The sequence below is a fragment of the Bubalus bubalis genome, chromosome 17 (genome assembly GCF_019923935.1).
Source record: "Bubalus bubalis isolate 160015118507 breed Murrah chromosome 17, NDDB_SH_1, whole genome shotgun sequence".
Lineage (NCBI taxonomy): Eukaryota > Metazoa > Chordata > Mammalia > Artiodactyla > Bovidae > Bubalus > Bubalus bubalis.
The window spans coordinates 15,799,766-15,819,773 of record NC_059173.1 but is presented as its reverse complement, the minus strand read 5'-3'; the positions used below and the strand labels follow the sequence as shown (position 1 = coordinate 15,819,773).

Here is a 20,008-nt window from a genome sequence, read left to right as displayed (position 1 = left end):
TACCCTAGGTCAACCATATTTACTCCATTTTTAATCAGGTTCTTCTATCCTTTCTGAGCAGAAGACAGCTTAGCTGGCTACACTTAAGGGTTGACAACCGTAGACTGGCTCTTTACAGACCTGGGAGTTCATCTTAGACATCACACATATCTCACTCTTCACAGCAAGCTAATGTCTAGGAGGTCCCTCCCTCTTCTCCAACTTCCTTCCTCCCTCCATGACCACTGAAGGGAAAACCTAAAATAAATTTTAATCATTTAGGCAATCAATGGATGTCACACAGATTACATGCTGGTTTTCTCTTTGAAAGTTTATTGTCATTTAAAGAAAAAAAATAAAACCCTCTACTTGTTACATTCACCTCTCAGAACATTTAATGTACCAGTTAATGATGTTATTGTATAAAAAAAAAAGCCCACCAACTGCTTGAAATGGCTGTATGTTATTATTATTTTTTGCCATGTTCTGGTATTAAAGTGTTTTAAACTCTTTGGAAAAAATGGTGTAACATTAAGTACCGAGATTTCAAATTCCCAGATTAGAAACAAGATTTTTTTATCAGGAGGAATTTTAGTAAAAATTCAAGGGTAAAAGGAAATGTTAATAGAAAATAAAAAACAAAAATATTGTAAAAAATAGGATTCCCCTCCCCACCCTCCACCCAGTCAAGTTAGGTTAAAAAAAAAACAACAACATTGCAACCAAACCCATTCCATCCTACCCCCTGTATTTCTCTTAGAAAAGTCACCCAATCCTAAACATAGGGTCTCACACACCAATACAAGTTGCTTGATTTGCAGATCAGCTTCTGGGATCTTCCACTGGCCCCAGTTAGAATTTCTTTAAAAAAAAAACTTAAAGTTAGGTAGTTAGTTAGACTTCTATAAATACTGGTATCCAAATCAAGGAAAATATCCCGGCTTTGGTATGGCTACAGAAATCTGGAAACTGTTCAAGAGGACACTGGCTTAGAGAGGGAGACACAACTCCTAGGTGGAGGTAAAATAAATATTAGGGCACACGCGCAGCAAACACTGAGGGCAACACTTGAGGCTGATGCCTCGAACGAAACAAGTGGACAGGTTCTTGATCAGGATCACACACATACAGCTTCTTGAATAACACACATACAGGTTCTTGATCAGATTAACATATGTATAGGTTATTGATTGGAATTGTCTGGACCAAACTTTATCCAAGTACCACTTTCAGGAAATAGTTTGAATCTGGGAATTTATCTCATGCCCTGACGAGATAAAGGCCTTTTGGAAGAACAATAACCACCTGGGTTAAAGCCAGGCCCCTCTTATTCTAGGAAGCTCAGAATCTGTTTTCTCCTTGTCTTGTTTGACTTTGCCCATCATAAAAGCACCTCTATCTCCTAACAAGGGGGCTCTTCCCTCCCTGGTCACCAACCACAGGGGACTATCTGAGGGGCAGAACTACTGACTCTTCACCTCTGGAGTGACTAAATAAAAAGCAAATCTACCAGGATCAGGAATATAATTTACTGTGCCATATCTCAAGTGGACCACATGGTCTCCCCCATTCTCACCACATCATGACTGTGAAGGGCTGCGAGGATACTGAGGAGAAGGTAGTGATGTGGCAGAGTCCATGCTGAAGTGTGGCCTCAAACATTCTCCAAATTTACAGAAGAGAAAAGGCTAAAGTGCCTGGTCTTCAAATCACTAATCTTTTTATGAAAGCACAAAGGAACCACCAGGCAAGGCCAGAAAACAAGGCGAGATGCTGCTGCTTCAATGCTGAAAAACTGTTATCAATACAATTCTTACCACCACCACTCCCCCAAAGAAACTCTAGAGCAGTGGTAGGAAGATAAGACAATCATCAAAAAAAAAAATTTTTTTAAACCATCTTTGATGGCAACACACACAAAATACATCTAAATAAATTTCCAGCAGTGTGCAAGGGGATAACAAAGAGCTCCCTGATATTATGGGAGGTGACACACACCACAGCGAAAATTCAGCCAAGAGAGGGCCGCCCTTACAGCAAAGGCTGCCAAGAAAAAATAAAAGGTGAAGGCCCTGTTTAGTGCAGATCTGGTTCACTATTGTAAAAATCATCACCGTGGGAGGCTGGAAGGCAGTAAAGAAACTCAAAACGCCCAGGCAACTTCTGATAAATGACGTCATTTATCCTGTTTTCTAAATGAGACTCCAACAACCATAAGAAAATGAGAGGAAAACTGGATTATAAATTAAAACTCAAATGTACCTGTACAAGCCTTTACTTTGGGTCACTAAGGTTTGGTCTCTGTTGAAGCCAGGACTCTGGAGAAGGTAATCTACTTGTCCTCACAGCTCCACAACCTACTTTGGGACATGTGTATCAAGAGATAATACGAAGACAATCACTTGAGACCAAGGGAATTGCTTACAAAGGTTTCCTAGGACACATAACGTCTACTGATTGCTCAGAGATGCTAACACTTGACCCAAATACTTTAACATCTTAAGATGGCAACAAGAATATTAAAGCAAACAATCAGCCAATAAGTCATCTGTCCAATCTGGACAGTGAAGGAACGTGAGCAGGGCAGGCTGTTTCATCAGGATTCATTTAGGGAGATTGTGGGTTTAATGGCGGTCACAGCCTTCTTTGTCTCCAACCTGGGCCAGAGCTCCTGGGAGCTGACAAGGTTTCATGGGTTTGGAAGGGCCAAGGTGAAACACTGGCATCAGCAACAAGAGTGTGATCTGAGTTACAGTGTACAGATCACTGATGACTCCACCATCCATCTCACCTCCCCACAGACCACAGACAACCCAGATCATCAGCTGGCAGCAGGGACCACCTCATCTACTTGGGAGCAGGAGACAGCAGTGAACTACACACTGACATTTCTGAAATGAGCACTTCGTGTTCCAGACTGAGCTAGAATAAATCTGTGTGAATAAACCACTTGTCTAAACAACATTTGAAATCAGTACCTTCAGCACTTTATGAATATGAAACACTCTCCCTGCTCCAGCCCCGTTTACTGCAGTGCACGTTATCTCTCACGCAAACTTTTCTGTCTTTCAGCCGGTGGAATGGATGGAACACACCAGACGTAACACAAGACATTCGTTTCTCCAAGAAGGCTTAGAGTCCGGAGAATGACTCTTCTTCTGCTAGGACCTCTGCCCCAAGCTTCTGGGGAAGCAGCGAACTGCACTCGACAAGGAAGGGACCTATGTGATCCACTGATCAGATTCAAAAGGTGAAAACGGATTGCAGAGGGTACCCCTTCCTGCTCCTCGCCATGGAAGAAAGACCTACAGATAATACAGAGAGCTGTCTCTTCAGAGGAGGCTTTAAAAGAGGGGAAAAAAAAAAAAAGACAAAGCATAAGCAAAAAAAAAAAAAAATTGGTAAAGCCAACTCCCAATGCTCCAGAGAGTACAACAGTCTCAGGGTGACGGACGACTGGAAGAAGTTGGTGCAGGGAAAGAATGATGCAAGGCGGGACGGGGCTGGCCACGAGAGTGCCTTGCAGAATCCACCACAGTGTTCTCCATCTGCCAAGGCCAAGGAGCCATTCCCAAGTTAAAAATTTTCTATTAAGAAAACAAGACAAAACCAAAAACCATTCCAGAAAAAGGGTCGAGGGAAGAAGAATACTGGAGAACATCAAGCCGCTGACCTCCGGCGGATCACAAAGAGCCCACGCTGAAGCTGGCCCAGGTAAATCCTCATCTTGGTGCTATCGCTTGTCTTCCTCACCCAGATCTGTGGGGGAGAAGGAAAAGGAACAGGATGAGAAGGCAGTACTGAGGGACACATGTTTCAAAGCACAGGGATGTCTGCATGAACTAGGTGCCAGCAGACAGCTGGCAACCTCTTCCTGTCAACCCAAGAGGCCTTCAGAGGCACCTCCGTAACCTCTGGCCTCCACTGCAGACAGCAGGCATCCGCCCTTGAACTCATTTCTTCCAGTCACCTCTTTTACAACTTTGAGTACAAAAATGGAAAGCACAGTGATCCTGAGTTTCTTTCTCATTTCTGCCTCCATCTTAAGGACTCTTTCTGGTTTGGTTTGATTACAGCGTAATTAAGACATTAAGACACACATATTGATAAACAAACTTCCAATCAAATAGGAAAATATTTTCCTTGACCCAAGGGACTTTCATGGTACAACCTTCCAGAGCTCTAGTTTCCTGGCAATTAAGGCTAATGGTCATAACAAGAAAGGATAGAAAAATTAACAACAACAAAAAATGCCTGTAAGTGAGTGAAAGTCCAATAAGGATGCTGAGAAGGCAAAATTAGCTTAAGACAGTCCTTCCCTCCTGACAGTATCATTCTCCCACAGATGCGGTCAGATGTCTGGCACTGGACAGGGCATGTATATTCTTCCACAGAACTGAGAAAGAACTCTTCCAGCGGGGGCCTGCCAGAGCTGCCAGGGGCACTCAATACACAGCATCCTGCAGCCAGGGAGGGGAAGGAGGGCTACCCCTCCATCACCCACCCCCCCGAGGGAGGAATTCCTGGGGGCCAGGCACTGTGATGACCAAGCTGAGCTCCTTCATTCTCAGAAAAACCCTCAGAAGTAAGTACTGGCATCATCCCCACGTCACAGAAGAGCAAGGCTGGGTCCACTTGTCTGATGGAAGCCCTGGCACACAACATCAAGGCCCCTTGCTCTTCCTTACTCAACCACAGCGCCTCACTCTTGTTCTCACCTGTTCTCTCAACCATGTACCTAACATGCAATCAGATGGAGATAAAAGTGTAATGTAAGTCTTTTAAAGATCTGCATCTCACCATATATGCAAGTGCAAGTTCACAGATCTCTCTCCTCTTTCCCCCATTCATTTTTCAGGCTTTAAAAAAGCTTATTCAAAAAAGTCACTCAGTCACGTCTAACTCCTTGTAACACTACAGACTGTAGCCGGCCAGGCTCCTCAGTCCATGGAATTTTCCAGGCAAGAATACTGGAGTGGGTAGCCATTCCCTTCTCCAGGGGATCTTCCTGATTGCATTGCAGATAGACTTTTTACCATCTGACCCACTGGGGGGTGGGGGGACACACACAGAATATTTTCAGTTTCATCTCAATTTCCTTACTGTGATTATTTAACAACACAAAGACTTTAGTCAAGTACACTGGTTTAAACATAAAGACCTCACATGAAGCCAAGCTTCTAAAGGACCTTGTAGAACCATTTTAAACTGAAAGCTGACTCCAAGGAGGGCTGAACAAGCAGGCAGTCACCAACATGCTCAGACCCACGACCCACGCACCAAGTCTGCCCACAGTCAAATTATGCAGCAGCCAAGTAGCTTCAGTGTTGCTTAGGATTTGACCTAAAAAAATGAGCGGAAATATTTCCAAGAATTGAGAAAAATTTCCCCATTGCCAGAGTTGCAAGGCTCCAATGCACTGAGGCTTCTCCCCTGCAGGAGACATGTCTCAGTCTCACTGTTCCCTTGTCAGATCTTGCTGATACTCTGTGAAAGGGAGACAATCTTCAAAAGAAAAAAAAAAAAAAAAAACCCCACCTAACTTGCATTTCTATTTTCCTGAAAGTCCTGAGGTGTCACAGCACAGGTTCTGAAGTTAGGTTCAGGTACCAGGAAGCCACATGTGCCTTGTACAGTGGCCCATAGGGCCAGGCACATGTGCTCTGCTGTGAAGTTGCAAAGCCTACTGCCAGGGAACAGCAGGCTTCTGAGATGCCCTGTTCTGACTTGGCTTGGGATGACACACAGATCCCAAGCCTAGAGAAAAATGACATTCATTTATCTGGTAGGCTCTCCATAACTACTAAGTAAACAATCATTCTGCAAACTAGTCACACTGGAGGGCATTTTCAATTCAGGAAGCTAGGAGAACAGAATAGGCTTAAGTTATTTTATAATCCAGCTTCATTAGATTTACTGTGCACTGGCATGAAAAAGTTGGAGGGTAGACACATAAAAATCAATTTCTTTACAGACATTTGTGGACTGATAAAAGATCAAGCCAAAACAGCTATTAAAGTTTTAAACTGTTTTTTGACTACTAACAATACCCAGTTACACACTGCTGACAGCCTGCTAATGAAGGGCCAGCAGGAGAACTCACAGACCAGTCCCATCGTCCTCGGCCTCAAGACCCTCTGAGCTGACTTTCAACCAGCCACCATCCCACAAGAGTAACTGGAGGACACCAGTCCCTGAAGATATGAGCCTAGCATCTCCTTGCTCAGAAGCACAACAGGACATGCAGGATTAGAGAGATAGCAGGCGAGGAGTGGTGTGTGGGTCAGAAGAGACCACCACCCATTTACTGAGCACTTACTGTGTGCCAGGTGCCTTGTTAGATCCTCAGAGCGAGAAACAAATCTGAGTACCCATAAGAGCTCGAGAGAGAGAACAACAAAGACAAGCTGGCTCCACAGGCAAGTCCCATCCTCAGTGGACTATTTCCTTAAAAAGTGGCATGATTTGAATGTGCAGACAGCAAACCGACTTGCCTTGTGTTCCTTCGTGCAGTCTATTTCAGTGGTGCCCAACTCAACTACACTGTAGGGAGTTCACAATCACAAGGAATATACAAACCCACATATACTGTAATCATGCAAAAGTAAGAGATTTTCAAGAGCAATATGTGCAATTTCTGCCTGAAAGTGCTACCTTTCGAATCTAACCCACATACAATATAGTGGGTACAGTGATTCCACTGTACTTCCATGGTGGTACTTGCATTGCAGGTTTGTCCCCCTTTGCATTCCTAAAGGGTGAGGGAGTTCAGTCCTTACTTCATTGGCCCCGACAGAGCTGATCACACAGCTCAGTTTCTGGTTGTCCTTCGACTCCAGATAGATGGCTTGGCTCTTATGGTACCTGCCAGAAACAAGACATACACTTATTTTTTTAACCACCTTTTTGAGATATGATTGACATCTGAAATGTGGTACATATTTAATGTACACAAATAAGTGAGTTTGAGGATAAGTACATACCCATGAAATCATCACCACCAGTCATAAACATGTCTCCTCCCAAAGTCTTTCCCACCCTCTTTATTATAACTATAGTTTTGTAGCTTTTTTTTTCTTTTTTGGTAAGAATATTTAACATAAGGGCTTTCCTTGTGGCTCCGCTGGTAAAGAATCCACCTGCAATATGGGAGAGCTGGGTTTGATCCCTGGGTTGAGAAGATCCCCTGGAGAAGGGAAAGGCTACTCACTCCAGTATTCTGAGCTGGAGAATTCCATGGACTGAATAGTCCATGGGGTTGCAAAGAGTCAGACATGACTGAGCAACTTTCACTTCACTTTCACTTAACCCTCTTAAAAATTTTAAGTATGTAAGTACTGGCACAAATTTAAGAAAGTAATAAAGAAATGAAGAAAAGGAGGGAAGAAAAAAAAATACCACAACAAAAAATATAATTAAAGGAGTCTTAATTTATATGTGAGGAACAGCCTGGATTTCAGGTTTAATTTCAATGCTTCCATCCTTGGATTAGACAATCTCCTAATCTTCTACATCTAAAATCTACATTCTTGGTCTCACTGCAGAGTGGAAAAGGGGGCCAAGGAAAGGGCTGGAAAACCAACTCTGTATTTAGTTTTTTATTTAAGACTATGTGACCCACTTCACTAGTGGAGCTGATGGAATTCCAGCTGAGCTATTTCAAATCCCAAAAGATGATGCTGTGAAAGTGCTGCACTCAATATGTCAGCAAATTTGGAAACTCAGCAGTGGCCACAGGACTGGAATAAGTCAGTTTTCATTCCAATCCCAAAGAAAAGAAATGCCAAAGGATACTAAAACTACCACACAATTGCACTCATCTCACATGCTAGTAAAGTAATGCTCAAAATTCTCCAAGCCAGGCTTCAGCAATACGTGAACCGTGAACTTCCAGATGTTTAAGCTGGTTTTAGAAAACGCAAAGGAACTAGAGATCAAATTGTCAACATCCGCTGGATCATTGAAAAAGCAAGAGAGTTCCAGAAAAATATCTATTTCTGCTTTATTGACTATGCCAAAGCCTTTGACTGTGTGGATCACAATAAACTGTGGAAAATTCTGAAAGAGTTGAGAATACCTGTCCACCTGACTTGCCTCTTGAGAAACCTATACGCAGTTCAGGAAGCAACAGTTAGAACTGGACATGGAACAACAGACTGGTTCCAAATAGGAAAAGGAGTACATCAAGCCTGTATACTGTCACCCTGCTTATTTAACATATATGCAGAGAACATCATGAGAAACGCTGGGCTGGAAGAAGCACAAGCTGGAATCAAGATTGCCGGGAGAAATATCAATAACCTCAGGTATGCAGATGACACCACCCTTATGGTAGAAAGTGAAGAGGAATTAAAAGCCTCTTGATGAAAGTGAAAATGGAGAGTGAAAAAGTTGGCTTAAAGCTCAACATTCAGAAAACGAAGATCATGGCATCTGGTCCCATCACTTCATGGCAAATAGATGGGTAAACAGTGGAAACAGTGTCAGACTTTATTTTTGGGGGCTCCAAAATCACTGCAGATGGTGACTGCAGCTATGAAATTAAAAGACGCTTACTCCTTGGAAGAAAAGTTATGACCAACCTAGATAGCATATTCAAAAGCAGAGACATTACTTTGCCAACAAAGGTCCGTCTAGTCAAGGCTATGGTTTTTTCCAGTGGTCATGCATGGATGTGAGAGTTGGACTGTGAAGAAGGCTGAGTGCCGAAGAATTGACGCTTTTGAACCGTGGTGTTGGAGAAGACTCTCGTGGGTCCCTTGGGCTACCAGGAGATCCAACCAGTCCATTCTGAAGGAGATCAGCCCTGGGATTTCTTTGGAAGGAATGATGCTAAAGCTGAAACTCCAGTTCTTTGGCCACCTCATGCGAAGAGTTGACTCATTGGAAAAGACTCTGATGCTGGGAGGGATTGTGGGCAGGAGGAGCAGGGGACGACAGAGGATGAGATGGCTGGATGGCATCACTGACTCAATGGACATGAGTCTGCGTGAACTCTGGGAGTTGGTGATGGACAGGGAGGCCTGGCGTGTTGTGATTCACGGGGTCGTAAAGAGTTGGACATGACTGAGCGACTGAACTGAACTGAAGCATTCTTTAACATGCTACTTAGAGCTGAAAACTCAAGCTTCCAAGTCAATTTATTTCCTGAGAACACTATGAAAAGAAATAGAATCATAGAGTCAATTAGAACAGCAACACTGGTTGACACTCAGCTTTAAAGTTGCTTTTGGCCAGGGATTAGTTGGTAAACTGGGTCAGGGGACCTCCAGAACTCTAAATATGTTAATATTACAGCACATGAGGAAAGGGTGAACTGATTCACGGCAAAACTCAAACTTGAGTTTCCCTCCCACATCTAAGCCAATCATCCCATGTAAATGGTAAAGTTGTGAGTAATGGTTAGAATAAAAACAGAAGGGGAGACTATTCACAGCTACTCTATGGGGATTATGAGTTATTAAAGAGATAAAAAACACAAAACAACATGCAACTAGCCTCAAGTCACCCTGATACTACTTTCTAAGTACTTTAATAAAGAAAGGTCATGGGTGGGTGTGGTATAGAAGTATATAACTAGTGTGAAATGTGCTCAATATACTGCTAAGTCAAGAAAAAAGCTACATCCATTATGTTCCTGGGCGCATAACACAACATAATGTGTGTTATGTGTGTATCATATACACAGAAAAAAAACAGGTAAGCTTATATATTAAAATGTCTACTAAATATATATTAAAATTTCACCAAAATATAAAATAAAAACCTCAGAAAAGAATGATATTTCTTTCATTGCATGGTTTTCTTCTTTTCAGAATAAATAGGTACCAAAGTGTGAAAGCATTAGTCACTGAGTCATATCTGACTCTTTGTAACCCCATGGACTGTAGGACACCAGGCTCCTCTGTCCATGGAATTGTCCAGGCAAGAATACTAGAGTGGATTGCCATTTCCTTCTCCAGGGGATCTTCCCGACCCAGGTATCAAACCTGGGTCTCTTGTATTGCAGGCAGACTCTTCACTGTCTGAACCACCAGGGAAGCCCCATTACTTGTATTAAAAAGTATGCTGTACTTTCTTATAAGCCACAATACTGAAAAATACCAAAATAACCAAAAAATGGTAAGAAGAAAACTTAATGTTAAAAATTATGTCTTAATATCTGTTAAAGGCAATTCTGGGAGATAGTCAGAACAGCTGTCCTGGGATGCACTGTATCTTCCTTCCGATACACTCAGCATCCAAATGCCAACACACCAGCCTGGCTTTAAAGTAGATATCAGGAGTAAATGCAATCTGGTCTGGTAAGCCTGAGAAGCGGTCTAGGACTTACGTAACCGGCCACCTCTCAAATCTGCCTGCTCTGGGGTCACTGAACCTTGGTGGCTTGAATGCCCACCACTGCTCACATGCTCTTGTGCCTACTGTGTGCTCCACAGAAGAGCTGACTCCCAAGTCCTTCTGAAGCCGAGGCTCTGGGACCTCTGGGGGGTTCTCTCCCATCACAAAGTGGTCCTGGGGAACCATTATCCCTGGATATCAAATCTACTAATTACCCAAATTCTCTGGGAAAAAACAAGTCCTCGGAAATTAAAGTGCTCATACATAGTGGGTGATAGGAGGGTTAAGTTTCCAAGATGAAACCATAAAGTATATGGCAACCTTACCATACAAATTTACTTGCTAATTCTAAATACTTATTAAAAAAATAGCAGAAAATTCAAAATATGTTCAAAAAATGTTTTAAAAAAAAGCAACAAAAATTGAGTTAAATTAGTAAAAATGTATCCTTTTTTTTAAAAAAACCAATTAACTTGTTTGATAAGCTACAACTCATCTCTGATGAAAAAATATTTTAAATAGCCTCAGAGAAGAAGCCCCAAACATCAAATTGACTCTATTACTAATGGAAATTCTGACCTGGGGGAATTTCTACAATTAAGTCCCTAAAGTTTTGCCTCTACTATTAAACCCAATGAACTAGAACCACAACTACTATTATTGAAGAAAGCAATTTCTTTAGAAGGTGGGTCAAAAAGTGGGGCAGAGAAGGGGTAGAATTAATTTAATTTTGTATCCTCCTGGGAATCCTGATATTAATGTTTTATTTCCCCCAAAAAACGACTGCCATGTTACAACCACAGGACTGCAAGGAGTCCCAATTCCAGCTGTAAAGAGGCACTGCTGGGGAGGTGGGGGTGGGTGGGAGGCTCAAGAGGGAGGGGATATACATACACTTATAGCTGATACAAGGTGCTGTACAGCAGAAATCAACACAACACTGTAAAGCAATTATCCTCCAATTAAAAATAAAAAAAGAGTCACTGCTTTGAGTTATTAGTAACAGCCAGGCCGGAGGGTTAAATCCACCCGTGCAAGTGGTTGATTTCACTGGATTCACTTTAGCAACCCCAGATTTAAAGTGAGGGGAGAAAATACAGTCCCCCAGCACAGGCACCATCAGTGAGTCACCTTAAAATCTCAGCTACTTTCACAGTGCTTTCTAAGGAGGGTCATTAGTACAAATCAAAATGTGAGGAAAACCTCCAGCAGGACATAAAATATCTTAAAAGCAGTGTACCCAGAGGCAAGGGCAGATGCTCATCTTCCCAAGTGAAACGTAGCCTGATAAATAAGCGTTCAAGCCAAGATGGGCAGCCCAAATCACACTCATTGTGCTGAGATCATTTAAAACTCAATGAAATGTGTTTTGCCAGAAATACTGTTTCACAAAAATACTTCACGCCACTGGCAAGAGCAGAAAGCAATTCAGATGACCTCTCGGTCACAGGCCAGGATTACTGAGAAAGAAGGAAGAATGAGAGCCTCCAAACTGACAAGGACACAGAGCCAAACATCAGGAGCCTGGTCAGACATGAGAGGCCAGTCCTGCACTGGGAGTGTACCAGCCAGGATTCCGGCAAACACACTTTCCAGATCCAGCGGAAAGGGAGGGGCCCTCTCTCAGCAGATGTGATGTGAACTCTAACTGGCAAGGCCACAGAAAAGGAACACAAAGAATGCAGAAAACAACAGTCATCATACTTAACAACAGAGTAAGCAACCTGAAAGTCACTGAAATTATCAGATGCTTCCAGACACTTGAAAGATCTCTGCTGCCACTGGGAGAAAGACAGTGAAATTCCTTCCTAATGTTTAGGTGGTTGGACACATCCCACCTGACCACGGTCTATACTGTGAAACCCCCATCACTGTGGATCCTTTCTTTAGAAAAACAAAGAATTTTATTTTACTGCCTTTTCATATCTCGTAAATCTGAGGACTAAGCCTTAGGAGAAGGAAGACAGAAAGTGACGCAATGACAAAATGAACATCATCTGAAATATCACAGGGCTTTAAGACTCACAGATTCGTAAAGATGTTAGTGATAAATCTCATCATCTTTGAAGATGGTTCTTATGTGTGGGCTTGATCTTTAAAGGTTATTTGGTTTTCATTATTAGAAACATTTTTCATCTTATTTTGCCCCTTGATGTGTTGAGTTGTCGGGGCCTGCCATCTAGTGGTGCTGTGTTCTGACAAGCAACCCTAGGAAACAAGACAACTGGCCTTTTAGAAGGACACAGAAGAATCAAATGACAGGGGCAGAAGTCACCAGGGTCAGGCTCACAGACAGACCCAGCCTTCATCCTCTACTGGGTGATTAACTCACTGTACCCTTACGGGCGAACTGATTTACTTCAGGCACCACTAGGTCTCTGGGCATTTTTACCAACTTCAGGCATTTAACGTTGGGGCTTTTTTTTTTTTTTAACGAAACCTCAAAACATTCAAAATAATCATAACTAATTTTTGAATTTTGGTTTAAATACTGAAACTCAAAACATTATATAACCATTATAAATGGCAATTACAGAGACCCTACAATAACCCAGAGAAACATTCTCCATACAAACAAGTAGAAAGGCAGCATGAAAACATGCCTGCCATGACTTACCCTGAGCAACAGTATGCCTACATGTGGGCAATGAATAAAAGGAGAAATTGAGAATTTAAAGAAAAGGTGGCAGGGTCCAGGTGACTTGACACCTAGCAGATGCCCAGTCACAGAGCAAACAGTAGGAAACCTTTACAAAAAGAGCAAATGCATGAATAAGGTTTTTCATATTGTTTTGCTATTTCCTTCCCAATGACCTCAATGGTGGCCTGAAGGTTTCAAACCATCTTCAATCTAAACTAGTAATGTTTTAGGCTACACCTTTCCCAGGCACTTTCCCTGGAACACTTGTGCTGCAGGATGTGGTGTGTAAAAGGGTGCACGCATGCTCAGTCACTCACTCATGTCCTACTCTTTGCGACCCCACCAGGCTCCTCTGTCCATAGGATTTCCCAGGCAAGAATACTAGAGTGGGTCACCATTTCCTCCTCCAGGGTATCTTCCCAACCCAGGGATTGAACCCACATCTCCTGCACTGGCAGGCAGATTCTTTACCACTGAGCCACCAGGACGGCCTGTGTCAACGGTACCATGTAAAAGGGTACCTTGGTCAGATAAACAGTACTGAGTAACATCTCATAAATTCACAGTGTACATTAGCGTATCAGAAGACCCGGAGTGCTACAATGACGAAACCCACTGATCTTAGTTAACACAGCCGCTGCCCACACTCACCTGACCACAGAATCTTTTCTTCCACAGAACCCCTATTAATTTCAGCACGCAGAGGCCACAGTTAAGGGGCGGCAGAGGGGCACATAAACCCTGACCCCAGTCGACAGGGGCACCACAAAAGATGTAAGCCTATAGGATCTAGTATGGTGGCAGCAGCATGATCAGAATAACATGTTTTGGGGAACACTGCCTTCAGAGATCTAATAAGCAGCATCAATCCAAGACTCCTGACACACTTCTTAATGTCCCTCCACCTTTAGTTAAGCAGCAGCCATGCTCTGAAATATTAACTAGAGACAGCCCCGGCCCTCTTTCCAAACGGTTCTTTTGAGATACTAATGAGTAACCTATGTTCACACAGAACTTACCATCTTTTATCGTAGTACAGTTTGCCGTCTTCTATCCGAGCTTCAAATCTCTGTGCTGGAGACTCTGCAGGGGTGGTGGGCAAGTGTTCAGGAGAGGACGGGGATGCTGGAGGAACCAAAGAGATATTCCCATGACTACGCGTGTCACAAGCATGCGAGTCCATCCACTAACATGCTTTAAGTGAAATGCTATTTAAAAGGGGGTAAGGATCCTCATGATCCTCAAGTTCTTATCATTGTAATAAATGAAAATTCAACAAAATTCTTGTACATCACATCTTCAAAGCAACTCTGTGAGCAGGCAAGGCAAAGATTAACCTCCCCACGGAAGAGAAACTGAAACCTGAGGCTCAGGCAGGCTAAGGATGTGCCCAAGGTGACTGAGGGTAGGACTAAAACACCACTGACAATCAGAAGCTCCAATGGGCAAGAACTAGAAAAATCTCTTTAAATTTATAAAAATTAAATCATGCCTAGAAATATTAAGAGATAGAGCAGGTTATTGGGGGTATGTATCGAGTCAAGCTAATAGCGCTGATAACTAAAATGGGTTCAAATCATCTAAATTCACACACTTACTCACAAATTCGCCCCACCAGGCCTTTAGACACTCAGGACTTCTCTCCAGACCATGGTGGCTTTCAGGAGGGAATTATTTAGAGTGGGAAGAATCTTGTTTCCTTTCGCAAGACTCGCCTCATAGAGGGATGTGTAAGCAATCGCCATGTTTAAAAAAAACAACAAAAAAAATGCCTTGCCAGTCCAGAGTTCTATTTTGCAGCCTAGCAAAGACCCTTGAGTGCTGCTCTGAATGAAGCACCCTAGACACTGGGCCTGTCTCTTCTGTAAGTTGGGACTGGGAGTAGCCCGAAAGGTCCTTAGAAGAACCAGCCTGTGAAAAGCCACTGGATAAGCACGCCTCGTGCTGAACTCTACCAAGCGACTAACACTGAATCATCCTCTGATTTCATTTTCAGAAATGGATCTGTGCTGACATCTTATGCCTAATGCCTACGAAGGAAAGAAAAAGATCATATGTCTTTTTTACAATAAATCCTAAGAAAAAGACAAAGGTACCTTTAACATAGCAAGGTTAAAAATAAAAATCAGGGGAGGATGAGCTTAAAGGTCCCCTTTGGTTATCATGATGACTGCTCTTAGGTAAATGATGAATGTTTTATTTTTGAAAACCATGACAACTCCTTGTCAGGCATTCACATGCTTTTCCAACAATACAATAAAAAGGCTGCACAAATGCTTGTAACATCGTGCACTTACCTGGTCTCTTGGGTGACTTCAGCTGTAGGAAGAACAACAAAAAAATCTTAGAGAAAATCATTTCAGATGCAACTTAAGGTGACAAAGGTATCACAGTGATTTCACAAGCAACATGTGAACAAAATAAAGCCCGAGCTTTCAAGTAAATTTAAAAAAAATCACACTGTACCTTATTTAACGTTCTTAGATCCTCCATGATCTGCTCATCTGTTAACAAATAGTTGAGCTGGGGTGTTGAGAGTTAAAGGAAAGTGTCTAAAAATGACAATTTCCAAGCAAAGAGAATTCAACAAAATGGTGTCAGCCTTTGAGAATCTACCAAGTGAGAGGAAGTTCCACCATGTTCCTACAGTTTGCCTCTTGGAACTTTCTGATCCTCCTACTCAATGTGGTGGAGTCAGGTATGTAAAAGAATCCACATTCCCACATCTAACAAATGTCGATGGTTAAGACGGTGAAATGAGACTCCACAGGTAACTAGAGTAACAGTGAGAGCCCAGGACACAGGGAAAAACTTCACCTGCCACTTGTGAAGTGCTTTTGTCCCGAAGATCTGAGACTTCTACACACATACATAATCTTGCCTAGCAGCTTCAATTCTCGGCTGGGAAGATGAAGGGACCTGAAGTCATGCCCTGTCTTCCTGGCAGATAAATAAGAAAACCACTCTGTACAAATGGCTATTTATTATCTCCTAGAGAAGATAAACAACACCCCCCCTCCCCCCGCCACATATCCCCTTCCCATTCTTATGATGAGAGGGGTTTCTTGATGTCTAACTAAACTTTTTTTTGTTTCAATTGAATAGCAGTTTGCAATCCACCGTTTGGGGGATATAGCTGACTGAAGTACAAGAGGCAGTTACTGTTCTCATTTGCTAAGTAGAAAAATCAAGGGCACATGAAATTTTCAGCTGTCCCAAATCTCCAAGTGAGTGTAAAAGGAGCCCAGAGTCCCTTTCCAAATGACTGCTCTCTGCAACTCCCTCCCACTCAAAGCAGAAATGACTGAGGACTCATGGTCATAAAATGGCCACCCTCTATCTCATGGACAAATATATGTGCTTTCCAATCTAATGACAATTCCTGTAGCACAATGGCCATGTTCAGTCTATCAAAAGGAAAAGCAAAGGATTCCATGGTCTAAAGGAAAAGGCGTGATGAAGGCTTGATGCGAGTGGATATCAGGAGCAGGTTTCCTCCTCTTGTCTGGGATGGGGACAGGATCATTCGGTCGCCTCCGCAACTTTCTGGTCATGATGGGTTTCACTTCCATGGAATCTGTGGCAAGAATGGAACGGGTAAAGCTATCCAACTGCCACCTGAAGTCTGCAAGAATCCACAGTAGGACTATCAGCCCCAGAGCCACCCCGTCAGAGTTGTTTTATGGGGGACGTCCAGTCCACGCATGACCTGAGTCAGACGCCAGATGACTTCCGAGAGGCCTGCGCTCAGGAGACTCTGAAGGCTGACCCAAGCGCACACCCCCCTCAGAAATGGCAGCCCCCCTGCAACTTCCCACTGCAGCTGTTGTGGCCTCGCTCCGACTCCCTGGAAACTAGGCGTTTTCCCTCTTCCTCCTCTTTCAAATCAAAAAGCCATCGAGCAGTAGGCGCTTAGGATTGGAAGGAACTTCTGGGTTGTCTCAGCTAATTCCCGCCCTTCCCACAGACAGTGAGTGAACCAAAGCCCAGTGGTATAATAGGCTCTTGAGAGGCCTCTAGCCTCAGTCTCAACATTTTTACATGAGATTTACAAGTCTGAACTCTTATTATTTTATTTTACAACCTTTTTTAACTACTCAACTATCCAGACTGATACCCTGAAGGCTCCTGGTAAAAGTCTAGTTTCCTCCTCCTTGATTTCTCTCGACTGGCTGTCACTGTGGCCACCTCTCCTCATACACAACCTCTCCGCAAGGTCCCTCCTTCTCTCCTGGTTTCCATCCTTGGCTCCGTTTTACGGGCCTGCTCCTTAGATGCAGGTGAGCTCTGAGGTCTTGTCAGTTCTCGCTCCAGCTCCACCCACCCTGTCGCATAGCACCCTACACTGCCACACATTCTTCTCCAGGTTCCGAGTGAACCACTTCTTCCCTGTGATTCACCCCCGAGACCATCTCCTCCACCACCCACCCTCCCCAGTCAGAGCCAACTGTCATCTGTGACTTTCTTCACCTACACATCAGATCCCTCAGATAATGGCAGTTCTGCCTTTTCACTGGGCTTCCCAGGGGGCACTAGTGGTAAAGAATCCACCTGCCAATGCAGGAGACTTAAGAGATGTGGGTTCGATCCCTAGGTTGGGAAGATCCCCTGGAGGAGGGTGCGGCAATCCACTCCACTATTCTCGCCTGGAGAATCCCATGGACAGAGGAGCCTGGCGGGCTAAAGTCCGTGGGGTCGCAGAGTCAGACACGACTAAAGCAACTTAGCACTCATGCATGCTGCCTTTTCACTACCTCTCAACTCCATCCTCTAGTCATACCCTCGCCTCTGTCAAAGGGCTCTTCCTCAGACACAAATCAGATCTTTCATCACATCACTCTTCTCAGGAAACACATCAATGCCTTGCTTTGGCTACAGAATAAAGGCCATGCCAGCTTCCCTGGTGGCTCAGATGGTAAAACATCTGCCTGCAATGCAAGAGACTGGGGTTCGATCCCTGGGTGGGGAAGATTCCCTGGAGCAGGAAATGGCAACCCACTCCAGTACTCTTGCCTGAAAAATTCCATGAACTGAGGAGCCTGGTAGGCTACAATCCACAGGGTCACAAAGAGTCGGACATGACTGAGTAACTTCACTTCACTTCTCCCTTCTGGTCTCCGTCCCTTCTCCTCCCTGCACACAGAGTCTCTTGCGAGCTTTTCAACTCTTCTGTCACCCACAGGCACCTTACTGTTTATGTCTTCAGCCTCTGCGCGCTGTCCCTTGCCCAGCCTCCTCTTTTCTGCCAGGAAACTCCTACACATGACAACCTCTGAGTGCCATCTCAACACTCCCCCTGCTCTTATGGCTTCTGAGAAGTCCCGCCTTCTTCCCAGCGACCAGAGCATCTGTACGAGCCCTTCCACCAAGCTCCTGATCGCTCCCCCAGCAGACACACCAACTCCACCCCAAGGCTGAGCACACTTCCGGCACACGGCAGGGGCTGGATGCACAGGATTTCCCACAGAACTAGATGAAGTCAAGCCTGATGCTGAGGGCCAGTTCATTTGTGACTGTTACCTACATGGACAGCTGACAAGACAGCCTGACAGAATTCGACGTGGCCTGTCTACCATAGCAACACACAAGGCCCGAGAGGATATAACGGGGGAGAGTGAGAGGCCATCTCCCTACCCTGTGCTGAGATGCCACCCTCCTCAGTTTCTTACTGGTTGGGTGGGTGGGAATCCCCGTGGCAGTGTGTGACGTATGAGGCAGGCTGAGTACATGCTCTTGCATCTCAACTTTCCTCATCTATAAAATGTACATACTGGTAACACTTCCCTCACAGGGTGCTGTGAAGATTACATGATGACAGGTATAAAGCCCTCAACATGGTGCCTGGCATAACTAGAGTTCAGTCAATGCCGGTTTTTATCATCGAGCTCTCAGCCAGGAATAAACCATACAAAGATCTTTCTGAAAAGTCATGGCACAAACAGCTGCATTAGAAGTTACAAACTTGAAGGCAACTGCTGTCAATTGTGAGGCTTTGCAACATTTAGACCTAATCTGGAAGATGAAAGAACACCAGAGATAAGGCACCAAGACACTCCAGCCAAGTGTGCCCTGCCCTCCAGGCGTAGGAGATACATGATGGAAACAAGCAGGGAGCAGGAGATATGAGATGATCTGGGAATAAGCTGGTCCATTCAAAGCCAAAAAACTCAGAAAAAAATAACTGCACCCAATCACTCACAGATAAGAAAACATAACAGAATTCTCCTCTGCAATGGTAAAAATCAATCTATTTCACTAGCCTAGTCATGGCATTAGCCTAATCAATTTACCCAAAAGACCCATAAGGAAGGTGCTCTAAGGAAATCTCTAAAATTAATTAGCATGTCCCCACCACTGTCTAGGAGAGTGAGTGAGCAGGAAGTTGTCCTGGCCCAGGGTCCAGGTAGAGGATGTAACTCAAGGGGAAGGGCAACGTGTGTAAGCATCACAGTCCCAAACGACACAGTAAGACTGTTTACTTAACTCGCTTTGCTCCAGTCCCAGCTAGGTTTGCATGGTTGGCTTCCACAGACGATTCTTCATAGAAAGATGAGAGGTGCTGACTACCTGGGTCTGAGCTGATCTGGAAATTGTTTTCTCACCAGAATCAACAGACTGGGTTTACATCAGTCTCCTGGGTTTAACCAGGGGTCCCAAGTGCTCTGACAAAAGACAAACTTCTGGGACTGAAACTCAGACTTCAAGAGTGTGGCCACCCTGGAGAAGTCACTGGAGCAGGAAACAGTGTCGTCTCCAACTGAAAAGCCACAGCAGGATCAACACTGTGGCAGATGGGCAGTTACCCCCAAACCTAAGGCTGGACTGAAGGCCCAGGGCAAACCCCAGGCACCCCTTTCTACTGGCAAAGTCACAAACCAAGGCTGCACTGTATAAATGGGTGCCTGTAAGAGATGGGCAAGGGGGATGAAAATCAAGGTCATATCTTCCGTAGTCAAACTGGGTAGGAAATGAAGGGACTGATCTCCATTAGGCCAGCAGCCCACAATGCAGAGGTCGCATTTCAAGGGTGAACCGATCAAGCCCCCA

The 20,008-nt window shown here is 44.0% G+C and overlaps 1 protein-coding gene across 7 annotated transcripts in view; it reads right to left on the bottom strand.

The window, feature by feature from the left end:
• Positions 1-292: 292 nt before the first annotated feature.
• Positions 293-20,008, bottom strand: part of SUDS3 (SDS3 homolog, SIN3A corepressor complex component) — a 34,868-nt gene continuing 15,152 nt past the window's right edge. For 6 of the 7 annotated variants that reach the window (XM_044930155.2, XM_044930156.2, XM_044930158.2 and 3 more), the window contains 7 exons: positions 16,443-16,538; positions 15,428-15,489; positions 15,259-15,280; positions 13,981-14,086; positions 6,759-6,843; positions 3,653-3,738; positions 293-840 (listed from right to left, as the gene is read on the bottom strand). In XM_044930155.2, coding sequence (XP_044786090.1) covers positions 666-840; positions 3,653-3,738; positions 6,759-6,843; positions 13,981-14,086; positions 15,259-15,280; positions 15,428-15,489; positions 16,443-16,538 — 632 coding nt within the window. In that variant the 3' untranslated portion in view covers positions 293-665. Of the gene's footprint in view, positions 841-1,335; positions 3,739-6,758; positions 6,844-13,980; positions 14,087-15,258; positions 15,281-15,427; positions 15,490-16,442; positions 16,539-20,008 lie in introns of those variants that run through there. The other variant, XM_006074245.4, reaches the window with a different exon arrangement.